Below are 26,333 nucleotides of genomic sequence, written 5' to 3' on the forward strand. Positions count from 1 at the left end.
AGGTTTGCCCATAGATTGTGACCTTCTGCCAGCTTTCCGGGCTGTTCCTCTGCAAGTTCTGATACTGTGAACTCTAAGTGCCTCAGTGTTTGGTCTATCTCACTCATGACATCTTCCTCATCATTCATCATCACAGCCATGTCTGGACAGCTCGTCTGAAGCCACTTTTTTGGTGTAGTTGGGTTTTCTTGGAACCAGCACTTTGTTACTTTCTTGGAATTTACCTCGTCGCTCTCTTTTCATCATGGCTCTTGTGAATCCTTCAGCCTTGCCCGACGTTTCTCCCAACATCCCTAATTCGAGACATTTCAGTTGGACAGCCGGCTTTCCGTATATATCACGATTCGACTCCCATGACAGCCTCCGCAGATTATATGACATCCATTTGCCTTCAAGATTGGATGAACTTCGCCTTGATGATATCGATACCTTCACAACCTTGAATAGCACCACCCAGCATGCGAGTTCTGAAAGAGCAACTACAACACGCACGAGGCCTTCTTGTTCACAGATACAAGTCGAAACGATTCAAGAGGTTCCTTGCAACGAGTCTTTCGCTGAGAATTTCAAGCCTCGGGGGCCTTTCTCTAGGTGGATGAGATCTTTGCATCGACGAGTGAGCCAAAGAGACCATAGAGGAGAAGTTTGGTCCCCAGATACTGGATGGGAAAGTCTCGAGTGCAGTGGAGCTTATCAGCGGTCAATTAGTCGCAGACTCAGTCGTCGGCTCTCGTCTTCAGGGTCTTCGCTTGGTTTCATCGAAGCAGTTCAAAGTGCTAGTATCAGCATTGCTAGTACCAGTGCCATCTCGCGCTCGCGCCGGTATCATCGCCATTCACATTGCCGGTCACGAACCGAGCGAAGTAGTCGAGCTTCTCTGTCTGCCCCAAGGTTTTCCGAGGACAGTGTTCCGTTCGAAAAGGTCAACGTTGATGTTGCTGCCATCCAGCGTTCTCTGCGGCGCCGGCAGATCCTCGAGGAGCTCATCAATACGGAGGAAAGTTACATTGGTGACGTTCGTTTCCTTGTTCACGTAGGTTCAACTCAACACTACTGTTGAGCAAACTGACAGCAAACAGGCCTATATCAACCTGCTCGCTGCTCTCCCAACTTTACCTGAGCGGCTACGCTCGTCCATCAACCACAATCTCGATCAAATCCTTCAGCTCCACGAAGAAATACTCGGCGAATTACATAGGGTAGTCCCAGATTCTGAGTATAGCCAAGCTGATCATCTTATCGTATCCCCTTCCAAATTCACCAATCCTAAAACTGGACATCGCCGATGGTCAAGTTTGGATATAGTCCCGGGCGATCAAAGCAACCTCCAGTTACTAGAAAAGGAGCCCGGTGTGTTGTCTGAGCCTCAGGTAGCAGCAGATGCGGCCAGGATTTTCAGTAAGAGGGTAAGTACTGTCTTGCAGCTCACCGTATGACGGGTACTGACGTGTTGCATCAAGATGCATCGGTTGTTCATGTATAAGGAATACGGCGCGAAGTATGAGATGATGATCAAAGACGCTACTTCAGCTCTAGAAAATCTCCCCGAATGGGAATTACATCAAAAGGGGCTTGAGGCTTTCGCCTTCACTATGGAGTCATCACCATCGTCCGATAGCAGAAAGGCTCTGACCATTGGTGATCTTCTTGTTAAGGTATGCTCCTTCGATCATGTCTGCTTCACTGTCTGACATATTAGGGTCAGCCTATTCAAAGAATTTGCAAATACCCCCTTTTGTTTGCAGAGCTGCTTAGATGCACTCCAGTCATCGACTGTCCAAACTCTCACATGGAAGTTGAAACTGCACTAATGAGGCTTCGAGAGGCCACAGCTGAGATCAATCGCTCAACCGAGGATAACTTGATGAAAGGCATCCTTGAAAAGACCTGGCTATTGCAAGATCGTATCGTATTTCCAAACAGGGTATTCTTCAGATGTATTCCATCATTGAATCTATGCTAACCATTTACGAGAGACTCGATGCGCATTCGAAAAATCAGGTTCGTTCGTTTGGGCACATTCAGTTCTGTGGAGTCCTGCATGTATGCTGGCAGTCACCGACCGGCGTTGACGGCCAGTATATGATTTGCTTACTCTACAAAGACGTCCTTTGTCTGGCCTCTGGAGGAAAGTTTGATGCTATTTACACGATTCTGGCCTGCATTGATGTACATTGTTCAACTGTTAAAGATGCTGACAATGGGCGCGGTAAGGCATGTCATATATAACTCAAACTGGAATTAACATATCTAGTAGGTTTGCAATGTCACCTAGCTCCCTTCTCTTGGAAGCTTGCTTTTGAGAGCGACCACCAACTTTACGAAGTGGTAATGACGGCTTGTACGTCAAGGGAGGAGAACGAATGGCGAACCCGGTTGCAACAACCACTCTGCCTAGAGCCTGCTGGCAGATCTCCTGGTCTTCAAATATTTCTCTCTCTTGACATTCAAAGTCTAGGCACTGTGTTTGGACGACCTGGTATGTTCATACTGCTCAACTCACGAAAGGATTGGATCTTACTGAGCAGCGGTAGGGAGTATTGCGAGGAGCCTATCAACGCACCAGGCATCTGTGGGAAGCTCCGAGTCATCCCTGTGCCATGTCATTCTCAAGAATACAAGTACCATGAAATCTAGTAGTGGTGCCAGCTCAGGGGCCGGCCTCCATCGTTCACAGTCTTTGTTATCAACAAAAGTCAGAATGCCAGTCCTGGTACCATCTCGAAGTGAAAGAGCGCGACTGGAGGTGCTTCTCTCAGACGTCTGGAGTCAAGATGTCCTTCCCCTTCCTAGTATGACGAACATTGCGCAGAATGAGCAGATGATCAGGCGGTCAGCATCAACCGTAATGAGAAAGTTGAGTGTATCTAGCATGACGAAGAGGTCAGGAAGCTTGTCACACAGAATGATCGAGGACCCATCGAGCGAAGACCAGACCCATCAGACCAGTTTTTCAAGCGATAGTGGCTTTGACATCTTTGACAGGGCTGGTCGTGAAGAGAGCTCACATTCTTACACAAGTAGAGGTTCAGCGCTCCCAGAGACTCGAGAGCTCAGCGAAGAGGATGGCCAGGTATCGAACAACATGTCTCCGAGGCTCGAGCTCACACAGATATCTGAACTCGAACCTCTTGATTTGATTGAGATTATTTCAGAAAAGCAACTGGAAAGTGAGGCAGAAAACACGCCAGCTCTACAAGATTGTATGACAAACAGGCACCAGACTGATTCTCCACAAAATGGTTCCAGAACAGAAACACACTCTGTTGCGAAGGAGAACCTGTCTCGCTTGGCTGATGCCGCCGTGCAGAGCACAGATGTTCCATGGATGAAGGGGAAAGGCTCGAAAAACGAAAAGAAGGGCATTCGCAGATTCTTTCGGTGAGAAACTGGTATGAGGACACTGGCTGGCCACGACGTTTGATACATCTCTGGTAAAGCTGTGCTGTGTTATCGGTTCAAAGATGATGGGAAACTAAGCATTGGATTTTATAATTAGCATCACTACCTAACCGATGTCCAACTAGTCGATCGTTACATTACTTTAGCAAGCTTTGGTAGTCTAACTAGGTGGTTTCTATACAGCACTTTAAGACTGGTGAAGTCTTGCCAAATGTCAATTGTTTGTTTTTAAACCATTAGTTTTCTCGAGTTTGATGGAATATGACAATCATGAAGTTGGATCCTGGGCATCATGCATCAAGCCAATGCCCCCGAAGAGAAACAAATCAAGACAGCAATCACAGGAAATAATGTTATAGTTTGCCAAGGCAATAAGAAAGAAGATGATTTGTTCCTGACGTGGAAGACGGGAGAACAACACGGGATCCGCTGCAACTTAGCCAATCCCTTCCATAGAAATTGTTATAGGCTGGCGTGAGGAGCACGCGATCGATCAACATGGATGGCAGCCCGTAAGGTAAGCTTGGATATTTTTGCTTCCTCGTGCTCAAAACACGGTGACGTACGCAGTGGATTCAAGCATGCAGGAACGTGAAGAAGCAAGACGAGCATACTTCGAGCCTGGCAAGCAAACGGGAATCTGCTGCTTTATTGGCTGTGTTAATGCTTATGGCTAGCTATAGTGGGGCTTGTTCCGCCTGAGAGCTTCGAGAGCCCCGCGATGCAGTACGTACCGGCCCACTTGCCCACCTTGAGAGAGCATGGTTATGACGTATGACGTAGGTAGCTTCCCGGCCAGCAAGCTACACTCGTCACTGCTCCTCACATTGAGCTTCCTTTTAAGCCTTTGAATGCACCACATTCTCTCGATTCCTTTTCCTCTCCTCATCTTCATCTTCATCTTCATCCTTCAATCCAGCTTCGATAAACAATTATCAACAACTCCACCTAACGACTCTCACTCCAATCGTTTGACGACCCTTCATCACCAACATAACCACTACCACTTCCCTCACTCAATAAACAATCACAATGGCTCGCGGCGAGACTCAGCAGACTAAGGTCCACTACAAGGGCAGCGACGACTTCATCATCTTCATTGATGATGTTGAGACCTACCAGAAGTGGAAGACCGACAAGAGCATTCCTCTGGCTCACTTCATTTCTTCCTTCAAGATCTTCCTGACGCACAAGTAAGTCAAGCCACCCCCGCTTTGTACCTCCTCTTTCCCTTTCATATTGTGGCTACCATGGAAACGGAAGTCCTGCGTCATGTATTCTACCATAGTCTATGCAGCATGGGCCTGCCAGATGTCTGGCATTTAATCATGACTTCAGCTTCCCTTTACCAACCATCATCAAAACATTGTTCAATTCCATAACACATAAGCTAACGTTTCAATAGCCAAGGAGCTCAGGGAAGTCTCGATGCTGCTTCAAAGGCCGCTCTTGAGAACGAGTTTGGTACCTCTGTCGACGATGATGTCATCAAGCAGATTCTTGAGAAGGGCGACACCCAGACCGTAGAGGTAAGACCCTTTGTATAAAACATACCTAACTAGCCGCATGACTAACATGGTCGTACAGTTCCCCGAGCGTCAAGGTCCCAAGAACGACAACAAGGGCCCTCTCCTCTCCCATTAGAAGAAACAACATTCTACACGATGTACCAGACAGCAGGCGTTTGAGGGGTCCGCCAGATTTTTGCGCGTGCAATTGCTAGGGAAGGGTTCATGTTACAGTAGCGGAGCTATCGGTGAGCAACTACAATTCATCTGAAATGGTTGATGAAGTTGTCACCAGGCAATTAGCTTGAACAACAATCAGGTTGACGGGCGATTGAATCAGCTAGTATCTGATGCTCTGAGAGATGGGCAGTTTTATGATAGTGCCTCATGAAATACAACCTGCCTTTGGAATTGCAATGCATTCATTTCCTCTCGATGTAATCCACACACACACACACACACACATTTCCCGAAATTGGGTGATACTGATATGAATTATCAATCAACGTAGCGCTTTACGGTGCTAAGGTACCACAGCAGAAATGATTGGTCTCGCACCCTCTACTTCGCCAACTTTGCCCATGAGGTTACTGCAAGGGACTACGTCGATGCTTGGATGGTCGAGTCCATTTAGTAAAACCACGAATAATCTAGTAAGTTGCCCTACTTGTCACCAAACGAAATCATTTGATTAGTTGTGATAGTAGAGTTATTCATTGCCATTAGAACAGTAGCAGGCCATCTTGTCATCTTCCATTTCCCCTTCTTGCTTCGAATTTGATTGACTTCCGTATAGTCTTGGATTCCTAAGACCATAAAAAGCTCTTGATCGACTCCGAAATCGGAGGCCTTAGTTTTTTCCGCATTGACTCAGAAACGAAAGTATTGCCTATGTTCTTCTTTTAATTCATTTATGTATGATCTTGGACCATGCTCCATTCCCATGTGATGTGGCTTCCACATGTGGACCTAGGTATAGCTAGCTAAGTTATAATCCAAAATAACGCTATTAGACAAGGAGTGTTTCGAAGTATCAGCCAATACTACCACTTGGCAAAATCCACAAACAGATCCGGTTTCGACATGTTTAAAAGGCTCTTAGTTGTTTCTACTATGTTTTGAATCACCAAGCCGAGTTACCCTTTCGGCTTGGCTCGATAGACATGCAAGTAGGTATCCACGGAAGCAAACGGCAGAGAAACAGACATGGCACATTTGAAGACATTTTGGTAGTATTAGATCTATATGTTGGGTGCGCTTAGCCCCAGGGATTATAGCAGACTCTCACCGGAAGTCCTTGAGCCCGCGAATGCCATGCAACTTGCCCAGTTCCTGGTCTCCCGGTTGCACGGTGTTCCTCTGGAAACGGCAGTAAACAGTATGTCCCTCTCCAATGGTATCCTCATCTACCAACGCCTCCACGCTGATCATGCAAATGCAAACACAAACGCAATGCTAGAAATGAAATCTCCTTGATGCAGGATGAGTCGTACAACACGCAGTACTGGTGGTCATATATCATGAAAAATCGCCAAACGCCGCAAAAGGGTAAATGTGTAACAGTGTCTCTTTGTAGAGTTCGAGGTTTAGAGATGCCGTTCAATTAAGAAGTCATGCTACGCCCCGTTCTGTATTTTGTAGTATTATACATCCATGATGGCAAGCTGCGACTATGCACGCGTAACGCCGCCGCTGCGCCCACGATTAGGAAGAGTCCAGGGCTTTGCGCAGATCATCTAGAAATGTAATGTTAGTCACATGCAGATTTCTCAAGGCTTGTGGTTGCAACTGACCTCGCCCTCACTGTAACCCCAGAAGTAGACAACCATGCCGATGAGGTAGTAGATGGCGGCGTTTGTGCCTTGGTAGATGAGAGCAGCACTGAGTGCTGTGAGAGGAAGGATGGCAAGTCGGAATTCTAGCGAGCGGTGGAGAGCTGAGCCGGCGACGAAGTTGAGAGGCCATTCGAGAGCTAGCATGGCCAACCCCAAGAGTAGATTTATTATCTGTAAAGCCGGTACAGGCCTTACTGCGCCGTCTAGGGTGCGCGTAAGGAAGTCCCAGAAGATCTTGGGCCAAAAGAAGCACTCTATGGCAGCCACAATCTGATCTGTAAGATAGTGTAAGTAAAGAAACGGTCGGTCCAAATCCCAGGTCAACTTACAAGCTGCGGCACTCAAGATGATGAGACGGGCCCAGTGATTCTTGATGAGTTTTCCCATAGTGAATGGATATTGATTGTCAAGCCCAGATTAAGTTGCCCTTCTCTTGTTTCCAAAACGTTTCTCTTTCCTTGCGGATAGTAACCAGTCTCGTTTTCCCTCGTTGAACTTATCGTCTATTCGTTTACTACCCAAACACTGCTGCCAATAGTCCTTTTTTGGTGTGATAGTACAGACCGGCCAGCGGCGATATGGTATAAAAGAGCGCGGAACGAACGAAAAAAAAAACAACGAAAGTATTAAAACGAACAGTAACTCTGTCAGGCCAGCAGACAGAAAGAAGCGAATGGTGAGAGAAGAAGAACAGTGGGCGAGTGGCCGATGATATCAAGGAAGAGACGAGACCCTTGATGGATAAGCCAATGTGTTAAGGTCGTCGATCCCGACGGTTGAGGCTGAGCCGAGAGCGAGGTGGATAAGGATAGAGCGGATGCTCCAGTTTTGAGACGTTGGCGTCGGGCGAAATGTTTAGGGACGATTATGAAGCCGATGATGTCGCGGAAGTTGGTTGGCAGATCCACGCACTCGACTGTATGGTCTATAATCGTGGCAAGCACACGCGCGACATTGTATAGTATTTTCGGTTTGGTTATCCTTGGGAGAGACGGTGGCGGTATTGTAAGGCTGGTTCTGTCTCATCCAAGAACGGCTTCTTCCTTTCCGAAGTTATTGTAGTCGCAAGATTGTATGACCAGTCGAGGTGATACTCAGGAGTCTTCTGAGACGTTACAAGAGACACAGATTTCAAGATGGGCCGGGGATTGGGAGGGGAGGCTGCAAGTTGCAGTGGAGGGCAGCCTGAGACTTTTAAGAAAAGGCCAAGAAAAGAACCATGACAACCAAAATGCGCCTCTTTCTTGGTATGAAAATCTAGGCCAATGCAATGCATTCATGTACAAATGAACCAGGGTCTACATGGACCGTCGGGCCACGAGCCACGCCATTTCTTGGGGCCATCTTCACGTATTCGCCTCAGGATATAGAAGCGCCTGGCAGTAGGTGACTTGAAGACTGGCGGTGCAATGGAAAGTGGAAAGGCGGGGAGAAGAGAGCTAGGATGTGAAGTAATGCGATGCAGCGGCTCGTCACACAGACCGACGTCCATCATCTTGGAGCTAAAGCGGGTGCAAGCAGCTCTGAGATGCCATGATTGGTCATTCCCACGGCTGGTGTGGTCAAACATCGATAAACTCATATGTCGCAGTGGTGTGAGGGCTGGTAATTGGTGATAACCTCGGCGGTTAGATGCAGAGCACAAGCCAATGAGCGTGCTTAGCGGCCATGTGGGAGAAGAAGGGAAGCGGGTATAGAGATGGGACAGGGATTGAGTGATGTCGCATGAAGCTAAAAGGAAGCTCTGGACAACCAGTTAAACAACTCAACTTTGAAAGGAACCAAGGGAATATCGCTTCGTCGTTCCCTTAGATGAGCTTCATCTCAACGAAGGACTCTTCCACCTATCTCTCAGTTGACGGCCATCAATAGCCAATTTCTCGTTTTATTTCGAGTCTCTCTCATGAGACATAGGAGGATACCACATGAGGCAGATGCTGGGACAGCCGACGTTGCGGTGTTTTGACTTGCTGCTGGACCCCTGACTCCTGGCCCCTCTCCCGCCCACCACTTCTTTAATCCCTGTTCACTTGAACGCTGCTTGCGGTGTTACTTTTTTTAAACCACGATGCTTGTGCCACTCATCACGCTCATTGTGGCAACTTGCCCTGTCGAGCAGTTGTTGGGTGATGAGGATCTGGGGAAGATCTGGTGTTGGTTATCGTCAAAAGCATGTTGGTTGTCATTGCAACAACTTATGAGACATTGCGTCCCCATATTAAAGCGCTTCTCGAAACAGGATTGCTTCATTTGTTCAGAGAGATCCCGAATCTTTGGATCAAGCGGTTGCGATCCGCTTCCTTAACCTATCCCTCGGGACCGATCAGATTGCGTCCAACAGCTCTTGTTACCATCCATCATCTGATGTGGATAGCACCACTTCTGCTTTTTGTTTCTTGACCATCACCTTGAGCTAGTGCCGGCTATCACTCTTCTCATACCACCTCACAGAGTAGCGGCTTGGTCATTTTCTCTCACCGTATCAATCAAGACCACAAGCTGTGACTTGCCCCCAAACACGCAAGCGAAGGTATCGGCTCGTCCGATAGTGCGTGATAACCGAGCCTGAGGCCTACCATCAGCATAGTGAGCCCGATTCACATTGTTGCCAGCTCGGCGGTTGCAGGGTTGCTCTAATTGGTTCAGCTTCCACCAGCCAGGTCAGCCGCATCTGCATCACTCCGTTGCCTGGTGGATACTTGTTCTATCACCTTGTAGACTACCCTGTCTCAACGGCGAACGAGTTCAGCGACGCAGAGATGGAGAACCTGTGGCATCTTTTCTCTATTAACCCTTTCGAAATAATTGTGAGTGGTCGAATATGCACTCCATTAAACTTGCATTTATCGTCGCTTACCCCTGCACCTCTGCCCCAGATGCCTGCCATGACTTAAACGACACCGCTCTGTTCTGTAGGTTGTGACCCAGAATACAGGGCGGATGATCGATCTAAACGGCATTACTGGCAAGATTCAATTCTGCATTGGACCATTATCATGCCATTGTACATAACGCATTCCAAGCATTTGGTAAGCAGACCTGTCGTTGCCGCCCAATTTCTCGGAAACTGGACCAACAGTTACCTCCATCTGTCTGGCTTATCACACATTGGGTGCATCTGATGCCTCTAGTTGCTTGCAGACGTGAGACGGGCCATTGAAGAGAAACGAGATGACTCGTTCACCATCGCTATCCCCTAGGTATTCACAAATTGTAGCTCGGCCGCCTGGGCTGGAGTGAAGGTCGGCGAATCCTCTGAACCCGGAGGTGATTCCGGTCAGGACATTGACCTGGTCTCTTGAAAGAGGTTTGCCTTCGACACACCAGCCTACCAAACTCTCATGAGGTGCTTCTTGTTCAGCATCGAGAGCGGAACTCTTCCTATTGTAATCCCACCTGAGAGATTCAAGGCAGCCGGCGAAATCTTGGGTCGTAGAAATGGGGATCATAGGAATGGGACAATCCGAATAAAGCATCCTGTAGAGGAAGTCAACGGCAATAGACAAGCTAGTGATGTGAATGCATACTCAACTTGCAGCCGAGAAAACAACTCCATGGGCTTATAACCATCCAAAAGCAATATCACGGCGATATGCTCTCCCCCGTTCATAACCGCCAGTCTTCCCACGCGCGCCTTTTCCTCAGAAGACTGGAGTCCCGACAATGAAGAGACAATTGCTCTGAAGGTAGCGGGTGGGCTGTTGGAAACAAGGACTGGAAATGTGATATCACAAGCCTCCAGGTTACTTTCTAGGGACGCTAATGTGAGTGCGTGCATGATAATACCCAATATCAAACAGGTCACATCGATAACCAACCTTTCCATTTTGACGAGCTTCTTGTTAGCGAATGAACCACCGATGCCCATTCTCTTCGCTTCCGCAAGGACGAGCAAAGCATGATGAGTCTTGTTTGAGGTGTAAATACCAAGAGTGATGGTTACCCGGAAGATCGCGCGCGGCCGAGGATGGATTGTTGAGGAGGCGGATGCATTGAGCCGTGGTGTCAGTAAGATAGGACGTGGCAAGGAAGTTACGAAGTTGTCCATGTTATGCACTGAAGGCATATCTCAAGGAAGGTAAGGCAGGTCACCGTGCCTAGGTACCTACCAACCTAAGGTACTAGGTAAGTACACACAGCCAACAGCAAATAGCCTAGGTACCTGGGGAAGGAAGAGCAATAGAGATGGATTCTCGGCTACTTCGATGTCATTGAAAATCGCAACGTTGGTTATCTAGAACATAAACGCTGAATGATTTCATGCCAAGGCTACCTATCTCAAGAGTAAGCTTTTAATCACCAGTTGATGACGCCGAGGCTGCCAATACCTCTATCTTGATGCTGAGAAGCCAAAGGTACGGAGAACGACTTTTGTATTGCAACTTCTGAAGCAAGGGAGGACCTCTAGCCATATGCTAGCTATATACCGTAAGAAAGAAACCCCTTGTTAGTGAGTATATCAATCCAATCAACATAGCAGTTTCACTCTGTGCAAGTGTTATGGTTGAGGAATAAGTTAAGCAACCAATCAGAGCTCTACAAGCTTCTCACCCCTGGTCTAGCTTCTTGTCCCTGTGTCAGCGCGGAATATCACTGCTCCGGAAGAGACGGCATTCGACTCTACTCGAAATATCCAATGACCTAGAATGACGCGCTTGTTCTTGATGTTGTCAGCTAATCTTCGGATCCAATCTGCCCTTGCACTTCCAAACCAGTCGGTCTCATATGCACTGTGCGATTTGTTGACGTGTTGTACGCATTCGAGCTTCAATTGACGACCATACCTCTCCGCCACGGAAGCCCCACCACCAATCAAATATCCAATTCACGAGACAGCTTGGCAAGCAGCTCTCAACACTAGAGCCAAGAATTCCCAAACCACCACCAGCGATGGTTCCCCTTCCACTATTCAAGCTTGCATCTCTGCTTGTGAGGCATGTCTCAAAATATGGCGCCGTATGAACTATCCCCTCTTATGACTGGACCAGGCACTGACAGCTCCTCAGAATCACATTAAAGCTCAGGCACACGATCACCCCCGGTTCCGAGCGTTCGCTGCCCGATATGGACAATACATGCATCAATTGAATATGAGGATGTCAGTCGCATTATTACGGAATCCAGACGCCGAACGAAGAGCAAAAGAAAAGGCCGAAGCACCAACAGTCAAGACCGAAGAGCAGCAGAAACGAGACGATCAGCTTAAACAGAAGCAGGCTCCCGAACTCCCCAAGAAGAGCATACCGTTCCAAAACATCTGGAGACGCAAGTTTAGGCCACTTCCCGAGAACAAAGCGGTCGATCTGTTCGCCGATGTCATTGGAGATGCATTCATTCTGTCTGTAGCCATCGCCTTAATTGTCTACGAAACCTGGAAGTCGTCACAGAAGCCCGACATGAACAAACTGCGGATAGAAGAACTGGATCAGAAACTCGAAGAGCTAAAGAAGAGGGAAGACGAGCTAGAAGAGGCGGAAAGGAAGCAGAAGGAAAAATATGAAAGCTTGGAGGAGACGCTGCGCCAATTGAGGGATCCCAAGACAAATCAACCGCTACTTCCGACATTACAAGTATCTTAACACTCAAATCGACGAACGAACGAATTACATGTGCCCGGAAACCCTCTGCAAGCAGGGAAACCAGAGTTGGAATAGCTACGGGTAGGGAAACGCGAGCACTTGTCAAGCCTCAAAATGCCCAGTAAGACTCACCCATGAACAGCTGGAGTATTGGACAATGCATAGCTGGTAGTTGGTAATTATGCACCCTGCTGTTTCTTCTCATGTTATAGCCTCTTCTCCACTATAGATTTACATAGTAGATATTCATGACTTACGATGTAAGATAAGCACTCATAACAAAATACGAAAATTAACTGGGCTGTTTAGTAGGCAGTCCATGCCAATTGACCGCTTTATTTCAGCAAATCTAGGCCAAATGCTGCCCTTGTCGTCCAAGGATTGAAATTCCTTGATTGGCTAACGAGAGGCACAGATGGGACAGGGTGTTATTTGATTGGACGATGCACGACCCCCTACAGGTCTTTTGGTTGCCAGCGGCAACAGCCTGCTAAGAAAGTACACAAACCACCAGTCGCGGCAACTGATGACTTCTCTCTATCTTTCTTCGCTCAGCGTCGCTTGCCGGTTTCTTGCTCTCACAAATACTAACCCATAGCATCGGGCGATAGCATCTCAGTTTTCAGCATTGTTTAATGCCCTTGCTTTTACTGCACGAACAGGCGACTTTCTTTCATTCGTCTTGTATGTTGGCGTCGCGAGTCTCGTGAGTTTTGCCCATTGGTTTCACTATATCACCGTCTTGTCTACCCTGCTTGGATCTGATCTATTGGACACACAATCGATTCTTTCGTCCCATATTTACTTAGGGGTTGCTAACTTCCTATCTCAGTCCCATCCTCGCGACACTTCAACGCGGTTGCTGACCTTTTAGCCTACTCCCCTGTTTGGCAACGACCGCACATAAACTCATTGAACTTTCGCATCACAATATCCGAGCGCTTCATTAGCTATGGCTCATAGGCTAGCGCCCCGAGGCGGCGTCGATCTCGAGGCTTTGTCCCCTAGGGATGCCAACGCCCAGCGAGTACCTAAAGTGACCAATATCAAAACAAAGACGGCTGCCCAACTCAAGGCCGCCAAGGAAAAGGAACACCCTCCGCCCCCGCCTACAGAGGTCCCCGAGCCTCCAAGCACTGATCGACCTGATGGAGCAACTTATCAGGTCGGCAAACTGCTCGGAAAGGGCGGCTTCGCTGTCTGCTACAGTGGCCAGCTACTGCCCACGAAGCAACGATTTGCTCTGAAGATTGTCAAGAGCCACATGCCTCCCAAAATGGAACAAAAGGTTTGTGGCAGATAGAAGACAGATTGACACACATCTAACGCGTTTCAGTTCCAAACCGAGCTCCAAATTCACTCCAAGATGAAGCACAAAAACATCGTTCAATTCCTACGAGCTTTTTCGTACGAAAAATGCACATATCTGATTCTCGAATTGTGTCCCAACGGCTCTCTCATGGATATGGTGAAGCGAAGGAAAGGTCTCACCGAGCCCGAAGTCCGCTTTTACTCAGTTCAGATCGCTGGCGCCATCAAGTACATGCACAACAAGGGCATCATTCACCGTGACCTGAAGATGGGCAACATCTTCCTCGACTCTCAGATGAACGCGAAGATCGGTGATTTTGGTCTTGCCGCTCTGTTGGTGACTGGTCGGGATATGCACACCATCCGTCGCACAACTTTGTGCGGAACACCAAATTACATTGCTCCCGAGATTCTGGAGAAAGGAAAGAAGGGGCATGATCATATGGTTGACATCTGGAGCCTGGGCATCATCATGTACGCCATGTTCACGTCGAAACCACCGTTTCAATCCTCGACCACAGATGAAATTTACCGCCGAGCTCGAGAGAGGGATTATGATTGGCCGTCTGCGGAATCATCACGAAGATATATCAGCCAGGAAGCTAAGGAGCTAGTTGCCACGATGCTTCAGGATGCTGAAAGCCGACCGGAACCGGAGGACATCATCCAACACCCCTTTTTCACCTGTGGTTATATGCCTACTGAAGCAGAAATGAGCTCGCGCCTTAGAGAAGTCCCCCCGGACCGTGAGGAATTCTACGCCACTCGGATGAGCAGTGCTTTACAAGCACAATCATACAGGAACTTCAAGGACATGTGTCGAGAATGTGGCATCGGCCCTTACGCCCCAGTTCAGGTCGTTCACACTCAGACGTGGAAGGAGATGGCCGCTGAGGAGAAGGCTGGACTGACACCTATGATTCCTCTCGAAGAAGGAATCGTCTACAGACCATTCGAAGAGTGGCTGAAGGAGCAGCAGCAGATAAAGGCCAGGTACACAGCATCTGTGGCTGCACAGGCAAGCATATCTACCGAAGACCCCTTGTCGGCTACTCAAAGAGCACCGGCAGGCCTCCTTCGTCAGCCTCCTCAAAGTTTTGCCGCACAGCAGAGAATGCAACACAGGCCAGCAGGCACTATGGTATCTGCGAAACCTCGTCCTGCCCCCGAAGCAACTCTTTCATCTTCCCAGAGCTTACGTACAAGACCACGAAAAGAACTACCTCGAGAAGCTCCTCCGAGGGAAACTGTTGAGTCTGTTGGCAAGAGCCTTCGAACTTCGACTCGATCAGCACCTCCGGCAAGGGCGGCGTCTCAGCAACCTCCAGAGCGACAACTTTCTGAACGACCTTCGCTCGACCGTCAAGCATCTGCTCCAGCTACCACAGTCCCTCCTGCACCAGCTGCACCCCCTAAGAAGGATACTACCGGCATGCGGCCTGCAACACTGTTCAGCGCCTCCGAGCGGCAAGATAGAATCTCCGGAACGAAGCCCGACGTGGTTTTGGATCGCCTGCATCGTCTTCAGAATGAACTGGAACGAGCTCTGAACTCGAGGACGATGGCTATAATATCATCCAAGACTGTTGCGCCACCGCATCCGCACGTTGTTGTCAAATGGGTTGACTACACCAACAAATTCGGCCTTGGATATATCCTAAATGACGGTAGTGTTGGATGCATTCTTCGAGATATCCCAACCACGGAAAACGGCAAACCTGCTTTGCTTCCTCCTGCTGGGGTGTTTATTCGCGGTGCCGAGAGACATATCGTTCGTGCTAAGGACGACACATACGAGGACAGGGTGCAACCTCTACCAATGACGGAACCCATCAAGTTCTTCGAGAATAATGGCGAGGCTGGCCTTTCAGAGGTAGTCGTCTCTCCTGAGCAATTTCGAGTGGCTGTCAAAGAAGATGGGACTGCAGGCAAGATGCAGCCTGGTAGGGACATCTTTCAGCATCGGAAGCGCGAGAGAATTATTCTCTGGAAGAAATTTGCTAACTACATGATTGCTTTTGGACGGGACGATTTCGTGCCGGCTGAAGAGACCGACCCGGCTGGTGCCATGTCTCCTGGGCAGAAGGGCACAGTAGCTGAGCTCGTCACGTTTTACCAGCGATTTGGAGATGTTGGATGCTGGGTCTTCTGCGACGGCCATCTTCAAGTAAGTGACTAGATCTGGGCGATTTCGACATCACGCTAACCTGTACAGTTCAACTTCCCCGATCATACAAAGATTGTAATCGATCATACAGGGACCTGGTGTCACTTCTGGCATCTCCCTCAAGACGCTGCCGAGAGACTTGCAGCAACTGGCACTATCGGCGCCGCTGCACTTGATGACCGAGCGATGCTATCGTACCCTCTGCAGACATTGTTAAACTTCCAGGCAAAGCCTGCAGCCCCTCGCGCTGGCCGAACCACAACCACAACGAGAAGACGTCCTGAGATTGCACCTGAGTTGCAGGGTATTCCCGCTGCCAATGATTTCCGACGCAAGATTGTCTTTATCAAGGATGTCGTGAAGGAATGGGTAACCAATGGCGGCCTGGGCAACAGTCAAATGAGTCGAGAATCCCGTCTTCGTTGGGGTGGTCATCGAGAAACCATCAGTAACCACGCGCCCCAAAAACATGTGTGGGTAACCGTTGGAGCTCGATGGGGAGATCAGCGTATCTCGACCTATGTCGACCCTCGAAAGCCTTGGGAACTCGGGGAGGATGTAGATCACTCAAGGAAGCAAGAGTCATGATATGGCATGAGGAGAGCGAGGCGTTTTTTGTCTATTTCTTGTTGACGACCATCGTGAACAAATGATGTATTCCATGTAGGGTTATGACACTGAGTCGCTCGTTGGTTTTTGCGGCTCGTGGGCGTTACGAGAAGATGTGCATGGCGCAAGGAGTTTTGGACTTGATGGAATAGTTACCTTAGTCTTTGGCTTTGGGTTGAACAGCCTCTTAATGACAACTGCTTGTGTCTTGTTGGAAATTCTATCTTGAAATTTTATTGGATTGCAAAGATCGAGAGTTGGTGATATCCTGCTTGGAGCATGAGTTATTGTTAATAATCACTCTAAAACAGCTGTAGGATAATTTCTTTACCACAAGTGATAGCGAAAGGCCCTTAAGTAATAGAAGCCTGAATAATGCATACCTGTGAGTCTCTAGACCTGCGTTATAATATCCTTGACATGACAACTAGCACTTCGTTACGAACTTAGAATACTTAGGTTTCCTTTTAAAAACCATTCGAATTATACTATTCACAAGTAGTCGCTGGAATAACGCCATCTCCAATCCAACTGACTCTAAACAAAAGTAGGACCTTTGTCCGCCAACGCCCACCCCGGGCATCAAAACATAAATACTTGGCCTCAAGAATGTTACCCCTTATTACATATATGTGCACGCATTCCATCATCAAAATACCCTTCGCTCTCAACATATTTTCCCCCATAATCCGATGTCCCCGAAATTAAGCATCAGAAAAATACTCCTCATTATACTGGTGACCAGGAGGGCTGGTCCAGCTTCCACCACCACCAACAACGTTCTCACGTGAACCCCAGTAGCCGCTTCTCGAGCGCTTGTCGCGTTCGAACTCGGCCCATCTCTTCATGGTAATCTTGCTGCTGTCAAACTCACCCTCATACTCGAGGCCTGCCTTTTTCGTCTTTTCACCAGCTGTCTTTCGAGTCTCGCCCCATGAGAAGTCATCAAACTTCCAGAAAGCATAAGTAGGCAGAACAAAGTTCCAGATTGGCAGTGCCAGCAGGTAGATAAGCATCCAAACAATATATGACCAGGAGTGTGCAGTGATGACGACGAGAAGACCAGGTAGACCAAGAATCAGGCCCAAGAGAACCAGGGGAATGATCTGTGGTGGCGAGTGGATAATGGATGTAATAACTGTGATTGTCAGTGATTGTCTCATGCTGGAAATGATTTTACTTACCGACATAGAAGGTGAACGCGATAGCAGCAGGGAGAACCAAAGTGCCGATTAGTTCCACGAAGATGATAAACTGCATGGAGAAGCAGAAGGTACCACAGAGATCACGAACTAGTACCAGCTCCATCAGGTTGTGGATGGTCGAGTTAATCCAACGACGTCTCTGAGAAAGGAGCACCATGAACTCGTCCGGTACTGTCGTTTTGCATACTGCCTGGGGAATGAAGACCTGCTTTCGCTTAGGGAATGTTCGAAGCATGAGTGTTGTCAGGAATCGATCTTCGCCAAGAAGATACAGGTTCTTCTCGTGCAAAGTTTCGACCACATTCTCGGAGTAATGTTCAACAATATCGGGGTTAGCCAGGATGGGAACCCAGTAGTTGTGACCACCCTTGGGCGCCTTAATGCGGTACATGCAGAAACAACCAGGTAAGCAAGTAACACCACCGAAAACAGACTCGAACGACTTGGCAAGATGATGAGAGACAAAGTACTCAAATACTTGAATAGCTGTGACCCAGCTGTCCCGTTTGTTGGCAATCTTTGTTTCACCACAAAGACCCATGATCTCAGGATCTTTAACCATGGCAGATATCATGTGTGTCAAACTGTCAGGGAAAACCTTGGTATCGGCGTCAACCATGAGAATAATTTCGTAGTAGTCGGGCGAGATACCCGTCACCTTCCAGAGACCGTTGAACATTTCGTACTCGAGTTCTGTCATTCGTTCATCGAACATGACCTTCTGGAGGAACGACATGAGGATAATTTGACTGTCTCGCTTTCCACGGTTACCAGGCTTGGACTTGGTGGCTTCATCAGGAGTTCCGCACTTGACCACGACCATCATCGGCACTCGCTGCTGACGGTCAGTAGGGATGCGAGAGTTCTTTCCGTAATCGTAGAAACCGCAGTAGATCTTGGCCATGTTGTGTCGCTTGGAACCACTGGCAACAGCCACGTATGAGAAAGGCTCAACCATGTCAGGGGGGATAGAGTGATCCTTCAGCATGCCCAAGCAGACGTCAGGTGTCGACATCGTTTCACCCTTGCCCTTGATGATACCATCACAGATAACGACAATAACCTTGTGGCTGTTGGGATAATCGGTAGTCGCGATCGAGTCCAGGGTGGTTCGAATACCCTCTTCTCCTTCAGAGTATGCAGTAACCAGGCACATCGTATGAGCCAGTGGGAAGCCAAAGGGCATCCAGTCAGAAGGAGGCTGGGGAACAACGGCATCATGAATGAAGCCAGCGGGACCAGGACCATCAGTAGGTGTGCTCGAGTAGGGGTCGGATCGAAGGAAGCTCGCACGGCTGTCGTTGCCCTGCTTGAAGATTGAACCGGGTGTCAGAAGTTGGTTCGAGGCGCCTTGGCTGGCCATGGTTGTCGGCATGCGTCGTCCAGTTGTAGCCCGAACATCAGGGCCGCCGACAGACGAGAATCGAGACGTAGTAGGGAGGAAAGATCCACGCTTGCTTGTTCGGTCTGACGATCCATAGACAGTGCTTCCAACATCTCCAGGAAGTCTTGGAGGGGCACGGTAAATGTCCTCTGACCAATCTTCGATTTGCTTGTTTCGTTTCCTACGGTCAGAGCTCTGGGAGGTCTTAGTTGGCGCATACTTGCGGCAAAGGAACCATTGGAAAATGATAGCCAGTAGAAAGCGAACACCGACAACTGAAAGAATGAGAACGAGCGCACAGTAAAGAACGATCTTGGAGGCAATGCAACCAATCGTCTCAGTATCCACAGAGCCAACCTTAATGATTTCCTCGAAACATTCTGCGTACTTCTTGTCTGAAGAAGACTGGAACATGCGAGTAACGTCACGGCCACGAATGGCCTTGTTGACTTCTGAGTCCTTGTCTCGCAGCTCTTCAAATCTCTCAGGGATGTTGACCTGGCTCGTGTTAAACCAACGGAGGAGATCAAGGTCCAAGACATTTCCAGAGTAGACGATAAGGTTACGCGAGCTGTTCTTGATGTCGTCCCAGGTGAAGTAAACATCCGCAGAACCACTCAAGTCAAGATAAAAGGCATTTCGAGAGTTGAGCGTAGTATGACAGCCATAACCAGAATAGTATGGTGTGGTCAGGTTGACTTTGCTTGAACCGTCTTGGTTAAAGGTTGTGCAAGGGAAGTACCAGGCCAGATCACCATCCTTATTGGTTGGCACATCTGAGTCTTTAGCAAGAGTAATCAAACCCTTGCATCGGCCGTTGACGTTTTGAAACAAAAAGCTACCATCCTGTCCGCCATGCTTCTCGGGAAGATCATAAAGAACGTTGGGACCTCGTCCGTCCGAACGAAGAGGCATGCCCTGGGCAGGAGGATGATGAGATTTCGACAGATCGTAAGCGACACCGTGGAAGATCATGTTTCCGCCGTCAACCTTATTGACGCGCAATCGCTCGGCAGGAGATCCGCAAACCGTTGCGGTGAAACCAAAAGTGAGGAAACCAACGATGGCCATGATGACGAGGATGATACTGATAAGACCCATCTTCTCGCGCCAGGCCCTCTGCTGCGCCCTCGTTGGCATACCACAGCACTTCATGATGAATCCAGGAGCCCAGAAAGTAACGATTGCGCAGTAGACATTCCAGAAGGTAGGCGGTCGAAGCTGCTCTTCTATACGCTTCGGCGGTTTTGAATGGCGCTTCGACTTCTTCTTAATCTTACGTGATTTTGTGCGATCTGGGGTGGGCATGGTAGATGCCACAGCAGCGCCCTTCTCCTGCTCCCCACTAACATTTCGCCTTTGTCGAGGGGAACTGTCCGAACCACCGTCGTTGTAGTTCGAATTGGAGCGGTCTGTCGAAGCTTCAAAGTCCTCGTAAATAGGGTCGTTTCCTGTCGAGGATGGCAGAACGTTCATGTGAGCTGCGTGTTTGTGGTAATGGTAGTTGCGATGGTCTCTGTCGATTCTGTTTCTCTCTGGGCGAATTAAGCTTCGTTTTCGGGATATGGGTTGTTCTGGGCCAGCGCGACGTGAATGACCATCGGGAGATGTTGGCGACAGAGGCAAGCTCTCTGTATTCGAATTAACACCGATGGACTCTGCGAACGAAGAACCGGATCTCCCACGTTGATGTTGAGCCGTATTATCTACGGCATGGTAGCCACCAGTCTCGATATCGACGGGTCTCGATCGCCTCGAGGGCGAGTTACGATAAACATCGCGCTGATTATAGGTCGGGCTTGCACCCGGCCTTTCGGGAAGAGACATCGTCCTGGCAGAGCAATGTTAGAAGAAGACAAACCTCCAAGTCAGACGTTAAAAACGTGTGCAGGCTGAGCGCCGAGCTCAGGGAACTTAACCCTTGGGTCGGAGGAAAGTTGAAGGAGACGGTATCGCGGAGCAAGATGTATGTCGATCAATAAGAAAGGGGAACACGATATGTTGAACGTCAAGTTACAGTAACATCAAATATTCATGTAGGTGAAAAGCTGACAAGACATTCAAGAGTCGAGACGAAACAGGACAAAGAAGATCTGCGACTTACGAAAGGATATTTTGTGGTTGTTACAACAACCTCTCTCGAGGATTAGGTTTGAGTTGGGAATATCCCTGTAGAAGTGGAAAGGTTTCTTAGGAGACGAGTGAGAGGTGAAGCACAGGACAGGCAGTGCCCTCGTATCGTTTGTCGAGAGTCGACTCGATCAAGGCTCAATGTGGAGAGAGGATCATGGAGCCGAGTCGAATTACAAGTAAAAAATGCTTCTCATCCAGTCAGAGCAAAAGAAACAGGGCGCCGTTGTTTGGAATTGATGAGAATTGAGCGACGATGTCGTGGAGCAGAGGGAGCGAGTGAGTGATGGGGCGACCGGGGTTTTTCGGTTATGGTAACAGCAGGGGACGGCAGTGCTTGCTTGGACCTGTTCAGTGTTGTAATAAGTGACAAGAGCGAGAGTAGGTAGGAGCGAATGTAGAAACAAAAAGACAACAAGAAGGAAGCGACCGAGTGAACTCGAGCGAAGACAACTACAACGAACGGTTGTGTCTGGACTGGACGGAACGAGTTGAGGTGGGAAGAGAAAGACGGGAGCGAACGAGAGAAAGCGATTGAACGGCCAACGGTCTGTTGCTCCTTCCCTTGCCGTTATCCTGGGCATGAGAACCTTGTGAAGGGGGCGGATGAAAGCCAATTAGATAATAGCCTTACCACTGATGGTTGCACTAATTGAGCACGCTAGGTTAAAATAGTCCGAGCTTGTGGCCTCTTGGGCTCGAGATTTGCAAGGGTTATCTCTCTGTGGCAGATGTGGGTTAATGGCCCGGCGGTTGCCCCGGCAGCTCAATTCAGATGCTTGCACTTATCTGGGAAATAGGTTCATCGGGTCTCCCGTTCCAAGGAAAGAACCCAGATGCTTCGAGTCCAAATTTATTGTTAGAACAATGGGAATAATGAGATATATCTCGAACCTGCGTTGTTATGATCAGAGGAACCTGTTTTAACCCATATCTAACGTGTCGTCGTCAAACATACCTAGGTGGTTCTTAGCTAATTCGAGATTAACACGCGAGTAATTAGACTTGGCTAATACTGAATATTGATGTGGATAATTCCAAGACTGAGATTCACTCTGGTATCCATCGTATGAGGACTATATACTGTAGCGGTGGCATCGGTGTATGATGTGCATTAATGCTAGTTTGTACATATAGAGCGGCCTTTTCAACCAGCCAAACCTGACTTGCAGACTCTCTTATCCGCAGGAACAGGTTCTACCAATGCAATAAGGTAGTCAGGGGTTAGTGAATCAGTCGCCGCCATCTCGCTTGACAAGCCGAGCTGATCCTTTGGTGTAATTGCTCCGCCTCCCCCTTGACCAGATACCAAAGTTGAACAGATCCCTTTCCTCTGTACCATCTGTCGACTCTTCGTCAACGTCGTGTAGAGAGAACGATTTGTTCTCATAAGAGCGGCCTGACATTATGACAACCATGTTTCTAAGAGTTTGGCCATCTAAGCTATCGCGTTTAATTAGCAGTCGAACCCCTATGCATAATAACCGTCCTTTCAGACAATCTCTGGTGTACATATAGATCATTTCGCCCCGATCATGTCCTGAGATATCAATCACTGTTACCCCTGATTAACAATGCCCTTATCTGGCTGTCCCTACCCTATCTCTGTCTTGCCTACTAAACCTGACATTTAACCTGGTTATACTATGACCATTATGTACCATAATATTCATCATACGGGTGGTTTTCCATCAACGGACAGGCTAATTCGACTGTTATGGTTCCCTAAATTGAGAAAGAGGAACTCTATACCCACGTGCTAACTTTACTTGCAGTCCAAGTGTTCAACCATCAACCGTCTTCGTTTCTATGGTAATATAGCGTTTCTATTAACGCGATCCAATCTCATTAATCACAGTTAAACTCAAACTCTCATAGAAGCGGGCCAGATGATTCGTCTGTGTGCAGACGTCAAATCTTTGTTCCGATGATAATGCTTCGATGGTCACGACATCACGCCTAGGAGACATGTCTCCTATTAACCCTACGGCCTGCACAACTTGGCCGTTGAAATTAGCATGTAGATAAATGAGCCTCTTATTCAACTACCCTCCATGCGAAGCAGCAAAGCCTTTTCGGCATCGTAAAATATAGCCAGTCATATCATACTGGGCAATATATAGACATCAACACAAAATTCGTATGTGCTGGAACAAGTGATGCAGAAGGCTAAAACCCGGTAAGATATTGTGCAGAAGTGATTCTGCTTTAGAGTTTGTATCTTCCGGCTGCATGAGTGCATGACTGGCAGACAACGGCTTCGATACGAGCCAGATAGACGACATCAGGTGGGTGGAATTGACGCTAACTTATTGTTTATACGAGAAGTTTCACGAGACTATGAAAAGGCTGAATCTGAACTCTTTGTTGATACCAGGATATAATCAAAGGTTTTTTATTTTTTATTTTTTTTATAAAAAAAAAATATATATATATATACAGGCATATCTAGACTATCTGTTATCAAGTCCCGTGTTCTACAATAAGATATCTAGACGATAGGCCGTACTCCGACAACATTGGGTCGGAACGTGATCAGAGTACTTGCAAATGCTGAAAGCGTGGTTTAACAATCTTATTAATAAAGTTGTTTGATATCCTTGAACTGGCAGTGGCTTTGCCGTGGGGTTCCCCAGACTTTAAAAAGAAGCTTGATCCTGGAATGAGTGGAAACTCTGGGGGCTGACCAAAGATCCATGGAGGAGTCAAAACCTACAGTAGTTCATACTTTCCTTCGGGTGCAATTGCACCTAGAAAACTCATGCTAACCGAACTGTTTGAGAAGAATAGGATTATCTGAAAGCATTGCGAAAAGTGATCACGCAGTGTGCGGATATTGGATGGATCGAGTGGCAGCCGGGTCGGCCGGGTGGGGCCGGCCGATCGACGGCCCGACCGTCGTGAATTCAAACCTACTCTACCACTAGGTAATTATCAAAGGTCCAAGGAAACGATTAGAGCAACCCCAGCTCTCTCCCAGGTATAATAGATCTGAAGAAATAAACACGCCGCTGTATATACACCGTTCGATCGACGAAACATTTACTAAAAGAGTTCGAGGTTGTTGTGTAACTATACAACTCTCGGTGTTTATCAAGAACCCGAAATATACTACACGTTCTGAGAAGACCAATCTTGAAAGAACACTTGCCAACTAACACAGTCTCATTTGAAAATCCCAGCTGCAGTTGAAGGCGAGCTTTGCCCATGTGCTACTCCTCACTTGGATAGCAGTTTATCTATTCACTGGACAGTATTCACCCTGAATAATGTTTGGTCAACGTTTGAGCCTAAATACAACAGGTTGAGCAACCAACTGTCGACATAATATCCCCCACGACCTGCGTAATTTAACCTGCTGCTTTTCGGCGCTCATCCACCAGTATATATGTATGTAATACAAGAACTCATACGTCTACCAGATACCCGGGCCAATTACCGAAACAAAATGCAACCAACGTGCTACCTGCTCACCGAAAGTAACAGTAAAGGAAATCTCCGATTTTGCTTTGCTTTACGAAGCGGCCAGTGGCTGCAGTTTTAGGGTATTATTTGTGTGACGATACCCACGCCATGGCGGCTGCTCAGCCCTGTTCAACGGTAAGCGCTGTCTAATGTTGACAACTTGAACTTGAAATCGCGGACAAGGATGGCCCGGTGCACAACTTTAAGTGTGTTAACTCAACTTGATTGAGTTGTATTGTTGGATCAGAGTTTGGACGATCTACCACTAAGATATAATGTTGCAACGGCGAGGATACTGGCACTCATGAGTTGCTTGTGTCCCGATGTCAAAAATGAAGCATTTAAGCGCCCATATGTCGCGGGCGTGCTCTGGCGGTCAAGAAATAGAAGAAGCCTTTTTAAGTGTTAGCGCAGCAATCCGCTGGGCTGGGCTTGGCCTGGACCTTTGAGTTGAGTTATTTAAGCCATGTTTAATGTTGTAATGACGCTAACATGCAGTTTCATTTATGACACAACGTACCATTGGGGGGCATTGCACAGAGGCTTTTCAGCTCTCCTACCAAGTTCACGAATTGGACTCGCAGTGGTTGTCATTTTGAGACCTGCCAGCCATTCCATGACAATTTTCTTTTCGGAGAAGCAGGAAAGGGATAAGTCGGCCAATTTTGACCGTGCCATTTCCGCTTGAGGCGCTTGTCGTGCCGAGCTTTCCTAGAGCTACCATTCATTCCTCGCGGACGCGTATGTAGCATGTTGAAGGGAAAAGGGTTGGATGCACACGGCGCTTGTGTGTTTTCTGTGTACACGTTATTACTGTGGTATCATCATTTTGTGACTCAAAGGCAGAGAGGAGATGTGTAACAAGTGAGACGGGAGTCTTGGAGTTGAGGTCACAGAGTGAATAGAAAGATCCTGTGCCTTCCTTGGTGATACTTGGTTGGAAAATACCCCTGCTCCTTCCCAATTATTACCAGTTCAGCTCTCACACGCCAGACCAACATCGACTCTTGCTACCTAAACAGCCTGGTTTCGGTGGTCGATGCCTTTTCTATAGATCAGACTACTAACCGGCTTTCTCGACTTAGTAACAGCGGCTTCTGGCCTATATGGCTTATTCATTTTCTTGGTTCTAAGAAAATTGAAACCCTCTTCTACTTATTCTTCAACGAAACAAGAGACATCATTTATTAACTAGCCAGGCAAACAAATCCCCACTGGTTTCTACATGGGTCCCTGCCACCGGTCACCCACTGCTCTCCGCTTCCATCGCTCACACAGGCTCCCCTACAAGCGCATATGCCATAATTTAGCTAATTCAGCCAAACTGCAGTGGGCGCCTGGACCTCATCACCACCACTGCCACCACCACCTCACCTCACAAATATTGGACGGCGCAGCGCCCAGGACAAAAAGGACCTCATTGGATCTCAGCTCAAAGTCCACTCATTTTAATGCTTGGAATTTTCCTTTCTTCCGTCCGATTCTGGGTCTAGTTAGTCTTGGCTTTTCCATCATTCTTCCTCCCTTCTATTCTTCGTTCAGAAAAGAATTACTAGATATTCCCGTTTTATTGTGTTCATCACCTCATACCCAGGGCTCTCGCCTCTCACTTCAGCCTCCTCGGGTTCTCCCCAACTATCGTTTCTCCGACCACCCCCCTTGTCGCTCGCTGATCTATCCTCTGTTTGCCTGGCTACCCCTTGTCTCCGCTGTATCGCGGCGTTTCGGATCCATACTC

At 48.0% G+C, this 26,333-nt stretch overlaps 7 protein-coding genes across 7 annotated transcripts; 4 read left to right on the forward strand and 3 right to left on the reverse strand.

The window, feature by feature from the left end:
- Positions 1–244: 244 nt before the first annotated feature.
- Positions 245–3,385, forward strand: BKA55DRAFT_497089 (uncharacterized protein; the record flags this gene model as incomplete). The annotated part of the gene is made up of 7 exons (XM_046186432.1): positions 245–1,033; positions 1,080–1,406; positions 1,461–1,655; positions 1,706–1,924; positions 1,975–2,209; positions 2,255–2,483; positions 2,539–3,385. The coding sequence occupies 7 exons, from the start codon at positions 245–247 to the stop codon at positions 3,383–3,385; spliced, it is 2,841 nt and encodes a 946-aa protein (XP_046057142.1).
- Positions 3,386–4,217: 832 nt separating this feature from the next.
- On the forward strand, positions 4,218–5,325 carry BKA55DRAFT_551478 (ribosome maturation protein). Its single transcript, XM_046191368.1, has 3 exons — positions 4,218–4,595; positions 4,808–4,931; positions 4,990–5,325. Exons 1-3 carry the CDS (start codon positions 4,435–4,437, stop codon positions 5,044–5,046), a joined length of 342 nt encoding a protein of 113 aa, XP_046057143.1. The 5' UTR covers positions 4,218–4,434; the 3' UTR covers positions 5,047–5,325.
- A 1,255-nt stretch (positions 5,326–6,580) lies between these two features.
- Positions 6,581–7,132, reverse strand: BKA55DRAFT_683438 (uncharacterized protein; the record flags this gene model as incomplete). The annotated part of the gene is made up of 3 exons (XM_046198504.1): positions 6,581–6,646; positions 6,704–7,020; positions 7,075–7,132. 3 exons carry the CDS (start codon positions 7,130–7,132, stop codon positions 6,581–6,583), a joined length of 441 nt encoding a protein of 146 aa, XP_046057144.1.
- Positions 7,133–9,846: 2,714 nt separating this feature from the next.
- BKA55DRAFT_732509 (uncharacterized protein) lies at positions 9,847–11,249 on the reverse strand (the record flags this gene model as incomplete). The annotated part of the gene is made up of 4 exons (XM_046201222.1): positions 11,074–11,249; positions 10,564–11,018; positions 10,273–10,491; positions 9,847–10,222 (listed from the first exon to the last, which is right to left on the reverse strand). Exons 2-4 carry the CDS (start codon positions 10,809–10,811, stop codon positions 9,847–9,849), a joined length of 843 nt encoding a protein of 280 aa, XP_046057145.1. The 5' UTR covers positions 10,812–11,018; positions 11,074–11,249.
- Positions 11,250–11,323: 74 nt separating this feature from the next.
- BKA55DRAFT_44239 (OPA3 domain protein) lies at positions 11,324–12,655 on the forward strand. Its single transcript, XM_046186060.1, has 2 exons — positions 11,324–11,701; positions 11,752–12,655. Exons 1-2 carry the CDS (start codon positions 11,636–11,638, stop codon positions 12,322–12,324), a joined length of 639 nt encoding a protein of 212 aa, XP_046057146.1. The 5' UTR covers positions 11,324–11,635; the 3' UTR covers positions 12,325–12,655.
- A 173-nt stretch (positions 12,656–12,828) lies between these two features.
- On the forward strand, positions 12,829–16,764 carry BKA55DRAFT_551484 (uncharacterized protein). The gene is made up of 4 exons (XM_046191369.1): positions 12,829–13,008; positions 13,157–13,612; positions 13,661–15,802; positions 15,851–16,764. The coding sequence occupies exons 2-4, from the start codon at positions 13,277–13,279 to the stop codon at positions 16,388–16,390; spliced, it is 3,018 nt and encodes a 1,005-aa protein (XP_046057147.1). The 5' UTR covers positions 12,829–13,008; positions 13,157–13,276; the 3' UTR covers positions 16,391–16,764.
- Positions 16,765–17,115: 351 nt separating this feature from the next.
- Positions 17,116–20,827, reverse strand: BKA55DRAFT_532979 (chitin synthase-domain-containing protein; the record flags this gene model as incomplete). The annotated part of the gene is made up of 2 exons (XM_046189407.1): positions 17,116–17,549; positions 17,596–20,827. 2 exons carry the CDS (start codon positions 20,825–20,827, stop codon positions 17,116–17,118), a joined length of 3,666 nt encoding a protein of 1,221 aa, XP_046057148.1.
- Positions 20,828–26,333: the final 5,506 nt, after the last annotated feature.

This window comes from Fusarium redolens (assembly GCF_020744475.1).
Source record: "Fusarium redolens strain MPI-CAGE-AT-0023 chromosome Unknown BKA55scaffold_1, whole genome shotgun sequence".
Lineage (NCBI taxonomy): Eukaryota > Fungi > Ascomycota > Sordariomycetes > Hypocreales > Nectriaceae > Fusarium > Fusarium redolens.